Source organism: Epinephelus moara, chromosome 18 (assembly GCF_006386435.1).
Source record: "Epinephelus moara isolate mb chromosome 18, YSFRI_EMoa_1.0, whole genome shotgun sequence".
Taxonomy (NCBI): domain Eukaryota; kingdom Metazoa; phylum Chordata; class Actinopteri; order Perciformes; family Serranidae; genus Epinephelus; species Epinephelus moara.
Window position 1 is genome coordinate 25,123,518 of NC_065523.1, and position 13,667 is coordinate 25,137,184.

Below are 13,667 nucleotides of genomic sequence, written 5' to 3' on the forward strand. Positions count from 1 at the left end.
TTTTTTGATATCTTGACAAATTGAGGGTGAGTCATATCATTCAACAGCACATTGCTATTTATATGCCATTAGCATCATTTGAAGTTCCTATATCTTTTTAAAATGGGCTCTGTTTCTCTCTTTGCCATCCCTCTTTTGTTTCGTCTTGTAGAAGTTGGTAGATACTATATGAGCATCATTGTGTGAGAGAGAAACGATCACACAGCCATCTGGATCCCTGCTCTCTTGACTGGCTGCTCGTCTGTGATAACATGAGCTCCAAGCCCTCAGAACGTAATAACCTAATAGTCAGTGCTGCCTCTGTCACTTTGTCTTCCAGAGCAGGACTGAGGAAAGGATTTAAAGAGTGTGTGAGAGAGAGATGCAGCAGATAGATAAAGAGGAGAGAAAATAACTTTACTTTTCTTTTTCCATTATTTACAGTCGGAGGGGAAACAACGGGGGGGAAAATGTCTGAATTGCAAAGCTGCTTAGCGGTATGATTCAGTCGGGGGATTTGAATCTGCTCTCACCCCCACTTCAAGCACTGGGGTGGAGGCGGACAAAGAGAGAGATAGAGGGGGAGTGTGTGTGCATGTGCGTGTGTGTGTGTGTGTGTGTGTGTGTGTGAGTGAGAGAGAGAGAAACAGCGTAGGAGAAGCACAATCTGGTATAGCTCCATGTGAAAATGACCTACTTCCTGTCAGCTCGCTCTCAAATGGATTGCTGTTTTCTGATGTGTTGGAGGAGAGAGGGGGAGGTCCTCCGAGGGGTCTGGGGGGGAAGAGGTTGACGTGGCATGGTTAAATGAAAGATAAGGAGGTGGCTCTTGGGGACCCACAGTGCAGAATAAAATGTGTGTGAAGTGTAAATTCTATATGCATGGCGTACAGATTGTGTACTCACCTGTGTATACAATGTTTGCTCATGCAGCAGATCATGCATGTTGCGTGATGTGCCGCTCTCCCTCTGCAGTGTTAATTACCCCCCAAATGACGGTCTGACGAGAGTTGACTATCAGAAAGCCAATATTTGAGGGGGCAGGCCTCACCAGATGCTCGGTGGTCGGTGTGTGTGTCAAACACACAGGATGTTATTTATGGAAGTGAACTGCTTTCCAACAGGGAAGTTTCTGTGGTTTTAATTTGGTTTGGAGGAAAATTCTCATGAGAAACTTCTCTCTCATCTGTGGCTTTTGTGTAATCAACATCTAACACCTGCTCTATATTTCAAGTGTATTACGCTACTGTAAAGAGGCACGGTATAAACGTGGGAAAGGGTACTTTTTAAAATGATTTATTATCTAACTACATGATATGTAAACAAAGAAAATACATATGAACACAGAAGACAAGAAAATGGTTGTAGTATACTTGACCTACAGTATATGCATGATGTGGTGTTTGTGCATACAGCAACACGCTCTTTGTTTGTTTGCTGATTTTTAGGTCCCGCATTTTACATGGATGACACCACAATAATGGGCTCCCTGCACTCTGATCAGGCTCCAGCCACATATAAAATTAGGAAATTGGAACAGAGGCTGTACCGCGAGCCCTCGTGTGGTTTTATTTGATGATTATAATATGTTAACAAGTGCTGTATTTGCTGTTGTGTAAGTGGTTGACTCATACAACCTATCATTCAACAGCGACACTCCTTGCGGTTCCATTGATAATGATCATTTTAAAATACATCCACCACAGCAGGCTCAATAAATGCTTCTGTCAGACCACAACCAAACAGTTATAACTCACCTATGAAGCGTGATTTTAACTCACAGATCGATATTAAGCAAACATAAATGCTGGTCATACAGTCTTCATACACTCCTTAAGGTCCAGACGATTTAAATCCAGCAAAATATTTCATTAAAACACATTTTTACATCAATAGATATCCATGAATTGCATTTTTACAATTACATAATTTCAAAGATTCATATTTCTCCATGTATTATCCACAATTTCTCTGTTCCGCATGTAAATATGTCGATTGCTTGCCGTCAAAATGAAGGTGAACTCCTGACCTTTTCATTCAATTTTACACGATGTTTAATGTAAATTGTAGATTTTACAACTGTTTTACACTTCTGCTCTTTAGAGGGTTCTGTCTTAAGGTCTAATCTGTGTGCTTGGTAACATGCGCAAACAGGACTGAGCCAGGCTGCAATGACAAATCAGGATAGTGGGAAAAATCACAAGCATTAACCAGTTTGATTTTACTATTTTGGCTGGACTGTTTTTTACATTTTTTATTTTTTTTTATAGATTTTGTTTCTGAGGTTCTTTTTAAACATTTTGACAAGACACAAACACAGACATGAGATATAAAGGACAATAAAAAAATATGACGAAGAAAACAAAACAAAAAAATAAAATAAAATAAAATAACAGTAGTAGTAATAAAAATAATGATAAGAAATTGTAAGATAAAGGATAATGCACTACCAGTTAAAGGAAAGAAAGTACAATTATATCCCAGGTCGTACTAGGTTTTCCACAGGACGGTTAAGGGTTAAAGGTAGCATCCATGGGATAAAGACCATGGGTGGTCAGAGAATGTCCAATGGAGACCTAGTGGGCTTTTTATTTTACTTTATTGTTTATTTATTCTGTCTTAATATGATGAATATGATCAGCACTTTGCTCTGACTAAAAAATGTCCAACCATAAAAGTAACCGATGTCTTTGAGATGGCATATGAGTGTGTTTCCCTGTCAGACCTTAGAGATACAATAACTTAATCACAATAATCTAACCCTCATTTAAGAGTATGACAATTCTTCCCTCTAATATTAGATACTCTCATGTTTACTACTTTCCAAACAATGTGATAATCTCTCCCAGTAGAAACATTAGTTTCTCAAAGACAAACTGGGCTCCAGTTAAAGTATTAATGGTAGTATGTATGTATCAGATGGTAAAAGGTCATATGTTATTACTTCAAACTGTCCCAGGTGTCATCTGATTGTAATGGAGTTCAATAACAGAATAGAATTGTAATGTTCTACAGTTAGATAAATGCGTAATCCAACTGTCATGGGACAAAAAATTCATGTAGAGAAGACCTAAATTGTAAATAGAGTGGAAAAAAAAGAATACATGTACTGATTTCACCTTTCACAAAGATATCTCAATATTGTAATGTCTTTGGGATGGATTCATTGAAGAGGTATGCACTGCCAGGCTTAATCCCCGTGACTCTGACTGGCTGGTCGGAAGGTGAATTAATTTAATCCATCCTCATAACCCTGCCCCTCCCTCCCTCCGTCACTCACACATGCTCTTTCATTTTACCTTCTCTCTGTATTTTCCAGTACCTGAGGACCTGTCTTTGGAGGAAAGAGATGAGCTGTCGAACATACGACGCAGGAAAAAAGAGCTTCTGGATGATATTGAAGTAAGTAACAATACAGGGAAGATGTATAGCAGCAGAAAGTTCTATTAGGTAGGGCAGGACAATATGATCAAAACGGTGATGAGGCAATTGTAAACTAAAAAACTGTTATTGTCATGTTTTATATGTAAGACTTATGCATTGAACATAAGTTTGATTGGTTTTTGTGTGATGTTTTGCATACATTCAGCAATATTTTAAAATGTCCATATACTGGAAAAGTACACCCATTGAGCATTTCCTGTCATCGTCCAACTGTTCACCATCTAACAAATGCATACCCTGTTAAAGCTACAGTTGATAACTTGTATTTCATATTCGATGAAACCCGTCACTATATTCTGACAGTAGTTTGTGCATCAGATTATGTGCTCCTAATGGCATTTATAGGAATCCTCTGTATCTGAATGAAAACAACCAATCAGAGCCGAGGAGTCTCTAGTGTAGCTGTCAGTCATGTTAATCTCTCCCTCTGAACTGTGGTCAAACTGTCAAACTGGGCAACGCTGATCAAATATGAACCAAGATTCTGTTGCTGCATTGTCTATTTCCACCTTAAATGTTTTCAGACATATATTTTAGTGTACTGTTTAGTTGTAAAATTATAACGTTTTGCTTGGTTTTGGCTCGACTGTCTCTAACATGGCGGCCTGATCACAAATTTTCTCATTTTACAGCTAAACAGTACAGTAAAATATGTGTCTGAAAACATTTAAGGTGAGAAATAGGCAATGCTGTCACAGAATCTTGATCCATATTTGATCAGCACAGCCTAGTTTGACAGTTTGACCGCAGTTCACAGAATGATTAACATGATTGACAGCTGTGTTAGAGAGTGTTGTTTTTTTGTTTTTATTTAGCTGCAGTACATTTTTGCAAATGCCATTAGGTGCACCATGAGGAGGCAGAGGAATATGATTTTTTCAAAGATTATCTAATGTACTAGGAATGGGGGAAAAAATCGATACAGCAGAGCATTGCCATATTTTTGTGTGGCAATATGCAATGTAGCACAGTGCCAAGTATCATTTCTTTTTAAATATATGAATTATTAATATTATAAATACAAATTAAACTTTAGGTGGTCTACTAGAATAATATAATCAATTGCTTTTTCAGTCCTCTAGATACATTGTGCTGCTGCAAAAAAAATGGCTGAAGTGAACAGACTGAAAACTTTATCTTATGAGATAAAAGAGAAGTTTTCCTTTGGGGACATAATTTACAATTGAAAAAGGATATATACCACAATATATTTCATCACAATATTCAGCGTATCGCAACATATTTAAAATCGCAACAATATTGTATCGTGACTTAAGTATCGTGGATCCTTTGGTGTTTCCCACACCTATCATGTCCTTCTGTCAGGATATAGCGACAAAAACTTTGTATTTCTTTTAATTATTATTTGTTACTTCTTTACTTTATTACTTTTATTTTACATATTTTTTAATTTTTATAAAAGTTTTAAGCTTTAACATGATCCTATTAAGATTATGTAATACTGATTTTAATCATATCACCCAGCTCTAACCGTAAGGAAACCTGTCATTATTATATTACGATCCAATTAAGAACTTCCAAGACAGTCTTTTCTTGTTACTTCAGGACTGCAGCTGGATCCTTGTTGTTATCCCCTGTCTATCTTTTCATTAAAATAAAAAAATCTATATATTCTAGTATGTGGAATACGAGTCGTTTTATTTTCTTCTCTGCAGCGGCTGAAGTTTGAGATTGCAGAAGTAATGACTGAAATCGAGCAGCTAACCTGTGTGGGAGAGAGGTGAGTCTTTTGACTGATTTATTTAGTCTGTACAATGAAAAACAGTTCAATAGCGGCAGGAGGCTGCAACATATAAAAAGAGGACGCCACACCAAAGGTAACAGTTTACCCACCAGCTATATTGTATAACCCCAAGTATTAAACAAAAGCACAAACAAACTAAAACAACAAAACCCCAGCAACTAAAAGAGCATGGGGGGAAAAGAAACCTGTTTGGGGAGAGAAAAAACAAGGGAGGAAGAAAAAGATTCCTCCCTATCTGATCTTGTCGTCTGTGTGCCATGAGCTGTGCCATGTGCCATGCCTCCCTTGTCTCTATGCTCCCTGTCCCTCTTATCCCCTCCTCTCTCTACCTGAGTGTTGATTGCACTCAGGTGCGAGGCAGGCAGGGGGAGGAGGGAGACCAGGCTGACAGAGAGAGGGAACAGGCTGCTGAACATAACAAACGACAACATTTTCATTCAAGCACCAAAAGATATGCAGTTTAAGATGATATAAAACAAAGTACAGCAGAAAATGCTGTCATTTAAGAAGCTGGTGTCGATAAATTTTATTCCTCAAACAATTAATCAATTCTCGGAGTACTTCATAGTCTATTGACTAATTAATTACTCGACTAATCATTGCAGCTTAATATTGCTTCGTCTGTCAAACGTCAGAAAACAGTGAAAAACGGGCATCAGCACTCCACATAGCCAATGCTGGCATCTTCCAAAACCAAAGGAAGATAAATTCTCACTGATACAAGACAAGGAAAATGAGCCCATCCTCGAATTTAATGAGCTGGAATCAATTAATGTTTGGCAGGTTTGCTCAACTTAAACGATTAATCGCTTATCAAAACCATTGTGCCTTTATTCTTTGTTTGATTGACTAATTGTTTCAAGACCAGTCCGTGCTTTCCTTTCCCTTTTCTGCTCTTCAAAGCCACTGAGCCATGTTGTCGCTTCCGCCGTGAGCCTCACACCTGTCATTTTATGTGTGTGTGTGTGTGTGTCTGCGTGTGTGTGTTTGCTAATCCCCCTTTGTTTGAGGAGTGAAGTGGGACAGTCCCTCAACTAAACAGTAGCCAAACAGTCTGTATTCAGCGGCTGTCATTTGATTGGTTGATGAGATGGAGTGAGTCTGTGTGTGTGTGTGTGTGTGTGTGTGTGTCTCAGGTGCAGCTGGCAAAGGGGCTTGCGCTATTTTTGGCAGACAGAAAGCACAGGGAGCATGTACACACACAAAGGTGGAGATTTCCCTGTGGGGCCCATGCAAAATGTGTTTTGCAGAAGGGTGACATCCAAAAGGCTGCAGGATGGGTCAAACTGTTTATGCACATGTACTAACAGCACAGGTGATACTCACATGCAGCCATGTTTAGCTTTGCACTGCGTTTCCGGTTGCTTTAGGTTAAATCCAATACACACTCTTGAGTTGAGAGAATAGTAAACACAGTCACACCATGTCCTGGATGAACCTATCCCAAATTGGCCTCCTGAACAAACACAGCAGCCTGGGGACAACACCACACCTTTAACTGTCACGTGATGGATGTTTTTATGTTTTTATTGCAGCAAAACCACGCAAAGAAACAAACAGATCGCCATGGGGAGGAAGAAGTTCAACATGGACCCTAAAAAGGTCAAACTGATTGTCAGAATCAACCACACCGTCACTGTTGAATTACACCTTTATGATTTGAATGAACTTTTAAAATATCTACACAACAAAAAGGTACCTGAAGTCAAAGTTTGCACTTTTTTGTTTAAACAGGGGATCCAGTTTCTCCTGGAGAACGATCTTCTCCAGAACACCCCAGAGGACATCGCACAGTTCCTCTACAAAGGCGAGGGGCTCAACAAAACAGTCATCGGTGACTACTTAGGGGAACGGTGAGCCCTCTGATTTTCCCTCTGTTTTTCCTCCACCTTTCTTTTTTCCTCTCCCCATCTCTCTGTCAGATCTGCACTGCATGCACTCAGACGAGGGCATAAAGCCCCAGGAAATTGGTGGTCTGGATTTATGGAGCAGAGCAGTGACAGGAGACGGTGCCAGTAAAATAACTGAGCGGACATGTGGTTCTTATCGAAGAGAAATCAATGGGGATAGGACTGTCAAAACAACAGGGATTTCATGCTGCCTGCAAACAGTGGCTTTCTGTTTGAAAATGGTGCTGTGCATTTACTTACTCTTTACTTTACTTTACTCCTAAAATGCATGAAATTGTCACTTTTGTTACCCATTTTCAGAAGTGAATCCTGTATTAATAGTCTAGCCTCTGTTTAAATAGTTAAACATGTGTGACATGTGACCCTCCTCTCCTCCAGGGATGACTTTAACATTAAGGTTCTCCAGGCGTTTGTGGAGCTTCATGAGTTTGCAGACCTCAACCTTGTACAAGCCTTAAGGTGAGTTAACCAATAATGGCACTGTGTGGTGTGTGTGTGTGTGTGTGTGTGTGTGTATTCCTACGGGTGCTGGTAAGAAGATAAAATATGCCCCAGGAGGACCAGTTTGAGTTATATATTCATAACAAAGCCTGAAGTCTTATCAAACATCATACGAACTGCACAGTTGTTAGTAATGTTATGAGAGAGGATTTTATAGCACATGATATTCAGTGTTGGGCAGCAATGTGTTACTAGTAACACGTTACAGTGATGATATTACTTTTTGCAGCAACAAGTAGTGTAACTAATTACTAATAAAATTTCAGTTACAACATTACAGTAACCCCAAAACGTAACAACTTGTTACTTTTGTTATCACGTCACTACTGACTTGAAATACACTTCAGCGCACTGAGGCATGTCGCAAAGCAGCAAGCTAGTTTGGAAGATGGAAATACGATGGAAACACTTACCTTAGTGGCTGGAAATATTCCCATTACTTTGAATTTTTCAGGAGGAAAGATGACAAGAACACTGTTGCTGCAGGTAGTCGAACTAAAACTCTTTCAGCTGCAAAAAACAAAAAACCTACACCGGCTAAACAACCAAAACTGGATTTTACTTGTGGGCAGCTGAAGGCTACAAAGTAATGAAGCTTGTGTATGGATGTGTGCTGGATGAAATGTTGCACTACGAGTGATTCTCTGTCTTTCAGGCAGAGCCTTGGGAAAATGTTGGTCACAGGCAACCGAAGACCCCCAATGTAAAAAAAAAATAATAATAATAATAATTTGCAAGTGATCTAGCCTTAGCTACACATTTACCGGCAATTACTCTGACAGTCACGCAGAGGCACACATCTAAAATTAGGGGAGACATGCATTTACCAGTTTTATGGGGTGTAATAGAAAAGTAATATCACAAGTACGGTAACAAAATACTGTCGGCAGGGAGTAATAAGTAAAGTAGAGTAATAAATAATATATTACATGTTTGGAGTAGTGAGCCCAACACTGATTATATTATGGTATCACAAAGCTAGGTTCAACTTCTTTGCAGATGACCCTGTGGTCTATTTGCTGGAGGCCTCTGCTTTGGTACCCCTTCCACATCAACATACTGGTCCCATTTTAAATGAATGGGATGATGGTGTTTTTCCATCACACAGGATTATTCTGCATTCATGAAAAACTTCCCACGTTTACAACTCTTAACACAATATCAATTAAATTTGGATCTAATAACCTCAAGTGATTGATTTTGATTTTTGTGAACTGGCCATCTTTGGTTGGTTTTCAGGTGCTATTGTTTCAAAGGATATATCTGACTTCTCAAGTTTCCCAGTTTAATTTCAACTTGAATGTTGACTTATAGGTATACTATGCAGGATTGTCAGTTACCGTTTATAAACTCGCCTTGGTGCCCTGTCCCTCAGATGCCTGCTGCCTACGGTCTTGCACCTGGTATCTCATTTATAAACCTTGCGTACGCACAAAACACGGCCTGAAAGAGGGGTGTGCCACTTCCCACGGAAAAGTTGTGATCTATAAAAACAGACTTAATAGGAGAAACTTTGACCCATGCTTACGAACATTTTGGAGATGGGAAGGCATGGAGGAGTGAGGTGAAAGCCTGATTGTAGAAATTGCCAAATATTTTTTTGGTGAATGCCATTTTTGGCTACGCACTGTTTTATAAATGAGACCCTTAGTCGCTACATTTTTTATGAAGCCCCAACTTCACCTGAGGAAAAAAAAACAAGAAAATACAGGCAGAGGGCAGATCTTTGCCAAAAAAATACACCACCACACACTTCTAGTGGGTCAAAAGTGATGATTGAGAGAATTTACTTCTGTATGAGTCTAGGGTTAGGACATTCTTTTAGGAAAATCTGACATGGTAGGCCTATATCTTTAACATTATACTGATTTTACACATACAGCAAATGTTGGCTGATGTGAGGCGTCCATGTCTGTTAAGATTTTAGACACTTCTGTCTTATTAAGCATCAGTTCAGGTTATATTCCCCAGCCCCAATTATGACTAGGATGTTGATACAAATGCTGTTTAACGTAGGAAATATAAGAAATATTATAACTTCAATATAACATGAATATGGCAGTACTCACCACCCTACTGTCTTTTGTTCTGAGCACACTATCCTGTTTAAGAGTCAGTAAAGGCAGCTTTTGTTTCCTCAGTTTGGTGACTGTTTATAATGTTTTTCTGTCTTCATTTATTCCATAGCTTCTTTCCTCTCTTAATAAAAAAGTCTGCTGAGACATATAGTAGGGTTTGTATTTTACAGTGAATATCCTGTAATATACATTTGTATCAATATTTCATGACCTGTCATTAAATTTCCTCTCTCCGTCTCTCCTGTTGTAGGCAGTTTCTGTGGAGCTTCAGACTTCCTGGCGAAGCCCAGAAGATTGATCGTATGATGGAGGCGTTTGCCTCCAGGTACTGCCAATGCAATCCCGGAGTCTTCCAGTCCACAGGTACCACACACACACACACACACACACACACACACACACACACACACACACACACACATACACACAGTGCAGCAGACGTATGAGTCAGACTTAGCCAGACAGTCCAGGACAGATAATATGGGCCAGCCAGACCACCTCAGCCTCAGATCAATGTTTCTGGCTGTCTGTCTTCCCCCATTAGGCATCTGGACCTTTTCAGGCTGCATAAATCTTTAGCATGTGACCACAGCCCTGAAGATTTTCCCCAAAACACTTAAGAATATGACCACTTTCTGATACCTGTTCACTTTTCACTCTCCCAACGTAGTTAGCAGCTTCCTCACTAACCACAATGTGATCACTATTTGTGTCTCCAGCAGCGATAATGAAATCGATTACCGGTCAATAGTGGTCATTAGTGCAGTCTCGGCCCGCCGCATGTCGTTTGCTGCCTCCGTGTTAACCGAGCGAGTGCTGAGGAGGACGCAGGTGACAGCTCAGGTCATGAATATTGATGTGGTGCAGTGGTGACACACCCAGACTTACTTATTGGTCATCTCTCAGGACCAGAGCGCTCAGGGTTATAAATTATAGTGCAGGGGATGTTGACTGGGGCAGTGGGGCAGTTAGTGTGTGGATGGATGAGGTGGAGGATGGTTAGCAGGAGTTATGATATGGAGTCGTGGGAGTATTAGATCATGGATGTGTGTGTGTGTGTGTGTGTGTGTGTGTGTTAGAACTGCACGATATAAGGAAAATATGTGATAATATTGTTGAATATCACTAACTACAGACACACCTGTATTTACATCTGTGCACAATAATTTCTATACCTTGTGTTATAACTTTTATCACGATGTAAGACAATTAAAATAAGAAAAAGTAAGACAGGAAGTGTTTTTTTTTTCTGTATTCTTTAGGTGGCAGGTTGTCTTTGCTGGTGCGTTGTTGTAATGTGCCTGTACAGTGAATGATCCATTGTCCCAATTGCAGCATTCTCCTTTTAAATGCCATCATCCCTCACATTGGTTGCCAATCAGAGCTTTTGACGTGTCACATACTTATAATTCCCATGCGCGAATGCCGAAAGTTTATATATACTTTATAATATCAATAATTTCAGATTAAGGCCAAGTGACAAAAGATGAATAGTTTTAATAATTTTCACACTAGTCCATAAACTCCAAGCAAGAAAACATGTTCTTACTCAGACGCATGTTGGCTCGTGCTATGTGTCCCAATGACAAACGCTGTATAATTACCTCCACAGACACCTGCTACGTCTTATCATTTGCCATCATTATGCTGAACACAAGCCTGCACAATCCCAACGTCAGAGACAAACCCCCTGTGGAGCGCTTCATCTCCATGAACAGAGGGATCAATGAGGGGGGAGACCTCCCAGAGGAGCTACTCAGGGTAAGAGCTTTGACTTTATTAGTTCGTTAGGTATGACAAATGTATCCTGTGCAGTGTGCATGGAAAGAGAAATCTATATGAATTCCTCCGCCATGCGAAGCAGAGTGTCACACTTCGCTAATTGAGATGTTGCTGCTCAGCAGAATTAGATTGTCTCCCCAGATACTGATGCTAATAATCTTTCGTGATCTCTCAAGGAAACACACAAAAAAGCAAGTTGATCTACCCACATACTGTAGGCTGATGTCTTTACTAATGTGCTCTTGGCTTCTTTTAAGTAGAAAAAGACACTTTGTTTGTGATCTTGCAGAGTCGTTGAGGTATGAATCATTGTCTCTCACTTTCTGACACCGAAGTAGAATCTGTCAGTGTCTTGCTTAATGTTAGTCTGAAGGCTGGGTTGAATGTTTGGAGCCTGAAAGTGATAATGCGAGTTTTTCTGTCTCATAACCTTTCCTCTCTTTTTTAATTCTCTCTCCGTCCAGAATCTTTACGACAGCATCAAGAGCGAACCCTTTAAGATCCCAGAGGATGATGGGAACGACCTGACGCACACGTTCTTCAACCCAGACAGAGAGGGCTGGCTGCTTAAATTAGGTTAGTGTGTGTGTGTGTGTGTGTGTCTCTGCACATTCCCCTTGCTGAGGGAATGCAAGACATCCTGGATGACTTTATTTGGTTACTCTTCCAGTTATCCTCACTACAGCTGCGGCTTTATTCTCACTGGCGATGGAGAACAAGAGGACAGAGAGAGGTTAATATCACTCGTGCTCTCTCAGTTGATGCTGAAGTGTCGTATTTTAGACGCAATGAAATGGAACAGATCATCACATCATTTATTTATTTATGCTTTCTTTGATAGGGACAGATACAGTATACACAGCGGACTCGATCCCTAGTTTGCAACACCCATCCATAGAAGGGCTTTATGAGACAGAACAGTGAGCAAGACACAATAAAACACACATTACAAACATTTAAAAACTAGACATGAGTGTGAGTTTGCTGCTAAATTAACCAGGATTTTTTAGCGCTCTTAAAAGTGGTGGAGTTTGCAGCAAATTTCAAGGGATCAGGTCGTGAGTTCCAGGACTTTGTTCCTTTCACAGAAAAAGCTGTGTGAGCAAAAAATGTTTTGCAGGATGGAGCCTCACAGTTGCCACTTCAAGCTGCTCTGGTGGATCTGCTAAAGCCCGTAATCTCTTGATGTATTTGCAGAATGGCTGCGGAGCAAGTCCATTTAAACATTTTGTGTAACAGATAAGGGTGATATTCGTTAACTTGGAGGAAAAAACTAATGTCTGCACACTTGTTACATCAAGACAATGTTTGGATTCTGCCATGCATACACAGTTTTATGCATCTAGACTTTAAGATGAAAGTTTAATAGCATCTTGTAGCGTTTGTGCCAACACATCAGTTTTTCTCAGGTACATTTCTGAACCTTGTTGAGGTGGAATAGATAATTGTACGCACATCGCAGACGTGCAAGGTGCTAAAAATAGCGTACTGTACATGAAGGAAAAAAGTGATGAGTGCACACTTCATGCCACAATATCAGGACAGCATTTCAATCCTACTCGTAGTTTTTGACCTGAGGAAGATCCAAGTAGGATCGGAAATGATCGCATGATGACATGCAATTTGACTCACTTTCCCCAAATTCTCCAACAATGCCAGACCAGCAGCCATCAGGCATGGAAACTATGCTTGGCTGCGCTTTTTTATAGCACCCATATTATAATTTACTCATATAAATCATCACTGGCAGAAATATCTATCATCAGCAAATATCAGAGAGGTTCACAATAAAGGTGAAAATAAAAAGAGATGATAAAAACACACAGAAATAAACCAATGCTGCCAGTGTGAATAAAATTAATACCATTGATCAGAAGTAAGTTTATGAATGATGTCATCGTAGACTGCAGATAAGGTTGTCTTTTACATTCTTGTGAGCGTAGTTACTATACGCATTGGTAGCCTGTCACCTTCTACCTATGCCAATCCTCAATGCCTGTGTGCAGTTTCACATAGATTGACCACGTCAGTGAGTAGAAAAACGTGGGACAGACAGAATGACTGACTGATAGAATAACACACTGACAGTTTCCGTGATTATGTACAGCATACCATACCATGACTTAGTCGTACCAAAAATTAGAAAAAAACCCAAAAACATTGGGCCACAGGGGGAGCCACAGCGATCGGTCGCATTTTAGCCATTTT

General features: G+C 39.9%; 1 protein-coding gene across 3 annotated transcripts in view; it reads left to right on the top strand.

Moving 5' to 3' along the window:
• The window catches only part of cyth3b (cytohesin 3b), a 55,107-nt gene that overhangs the window by 26,357 nt on the left and 15,083 nt on the right, over positions 1 to 13,667 (top strand). For 2 of the 3 annotated variants that reach the window (XM_050068640.1, XM_050068639.1), the window contains exons 2-9: positions 3,299 to 3,381; positions 5,100 to 5,164; positions 6,724 to 6,790; positions 6,923 to 7,041; positions 7,477 to 7,557; positions 9,928 to 10,040; positions 11,290 to 11,438; positions 11,924 to 12,035. In XM_050068640.1, coding sequence (XP_049924597.1) covers positions 3,299 to 3,381; positions 5,100 to 5,164; positions 6,724 to 6,790; positions 6,923 to 7,041; positions 7,477 to 7,557; positions 9,928 to 10,040; positions 11,290 to 11,438; positions 11,924 to 12,035 — 789 coding nt within the window. The other variant, XM_050068641.1, reaches the window with a different exon arrangement.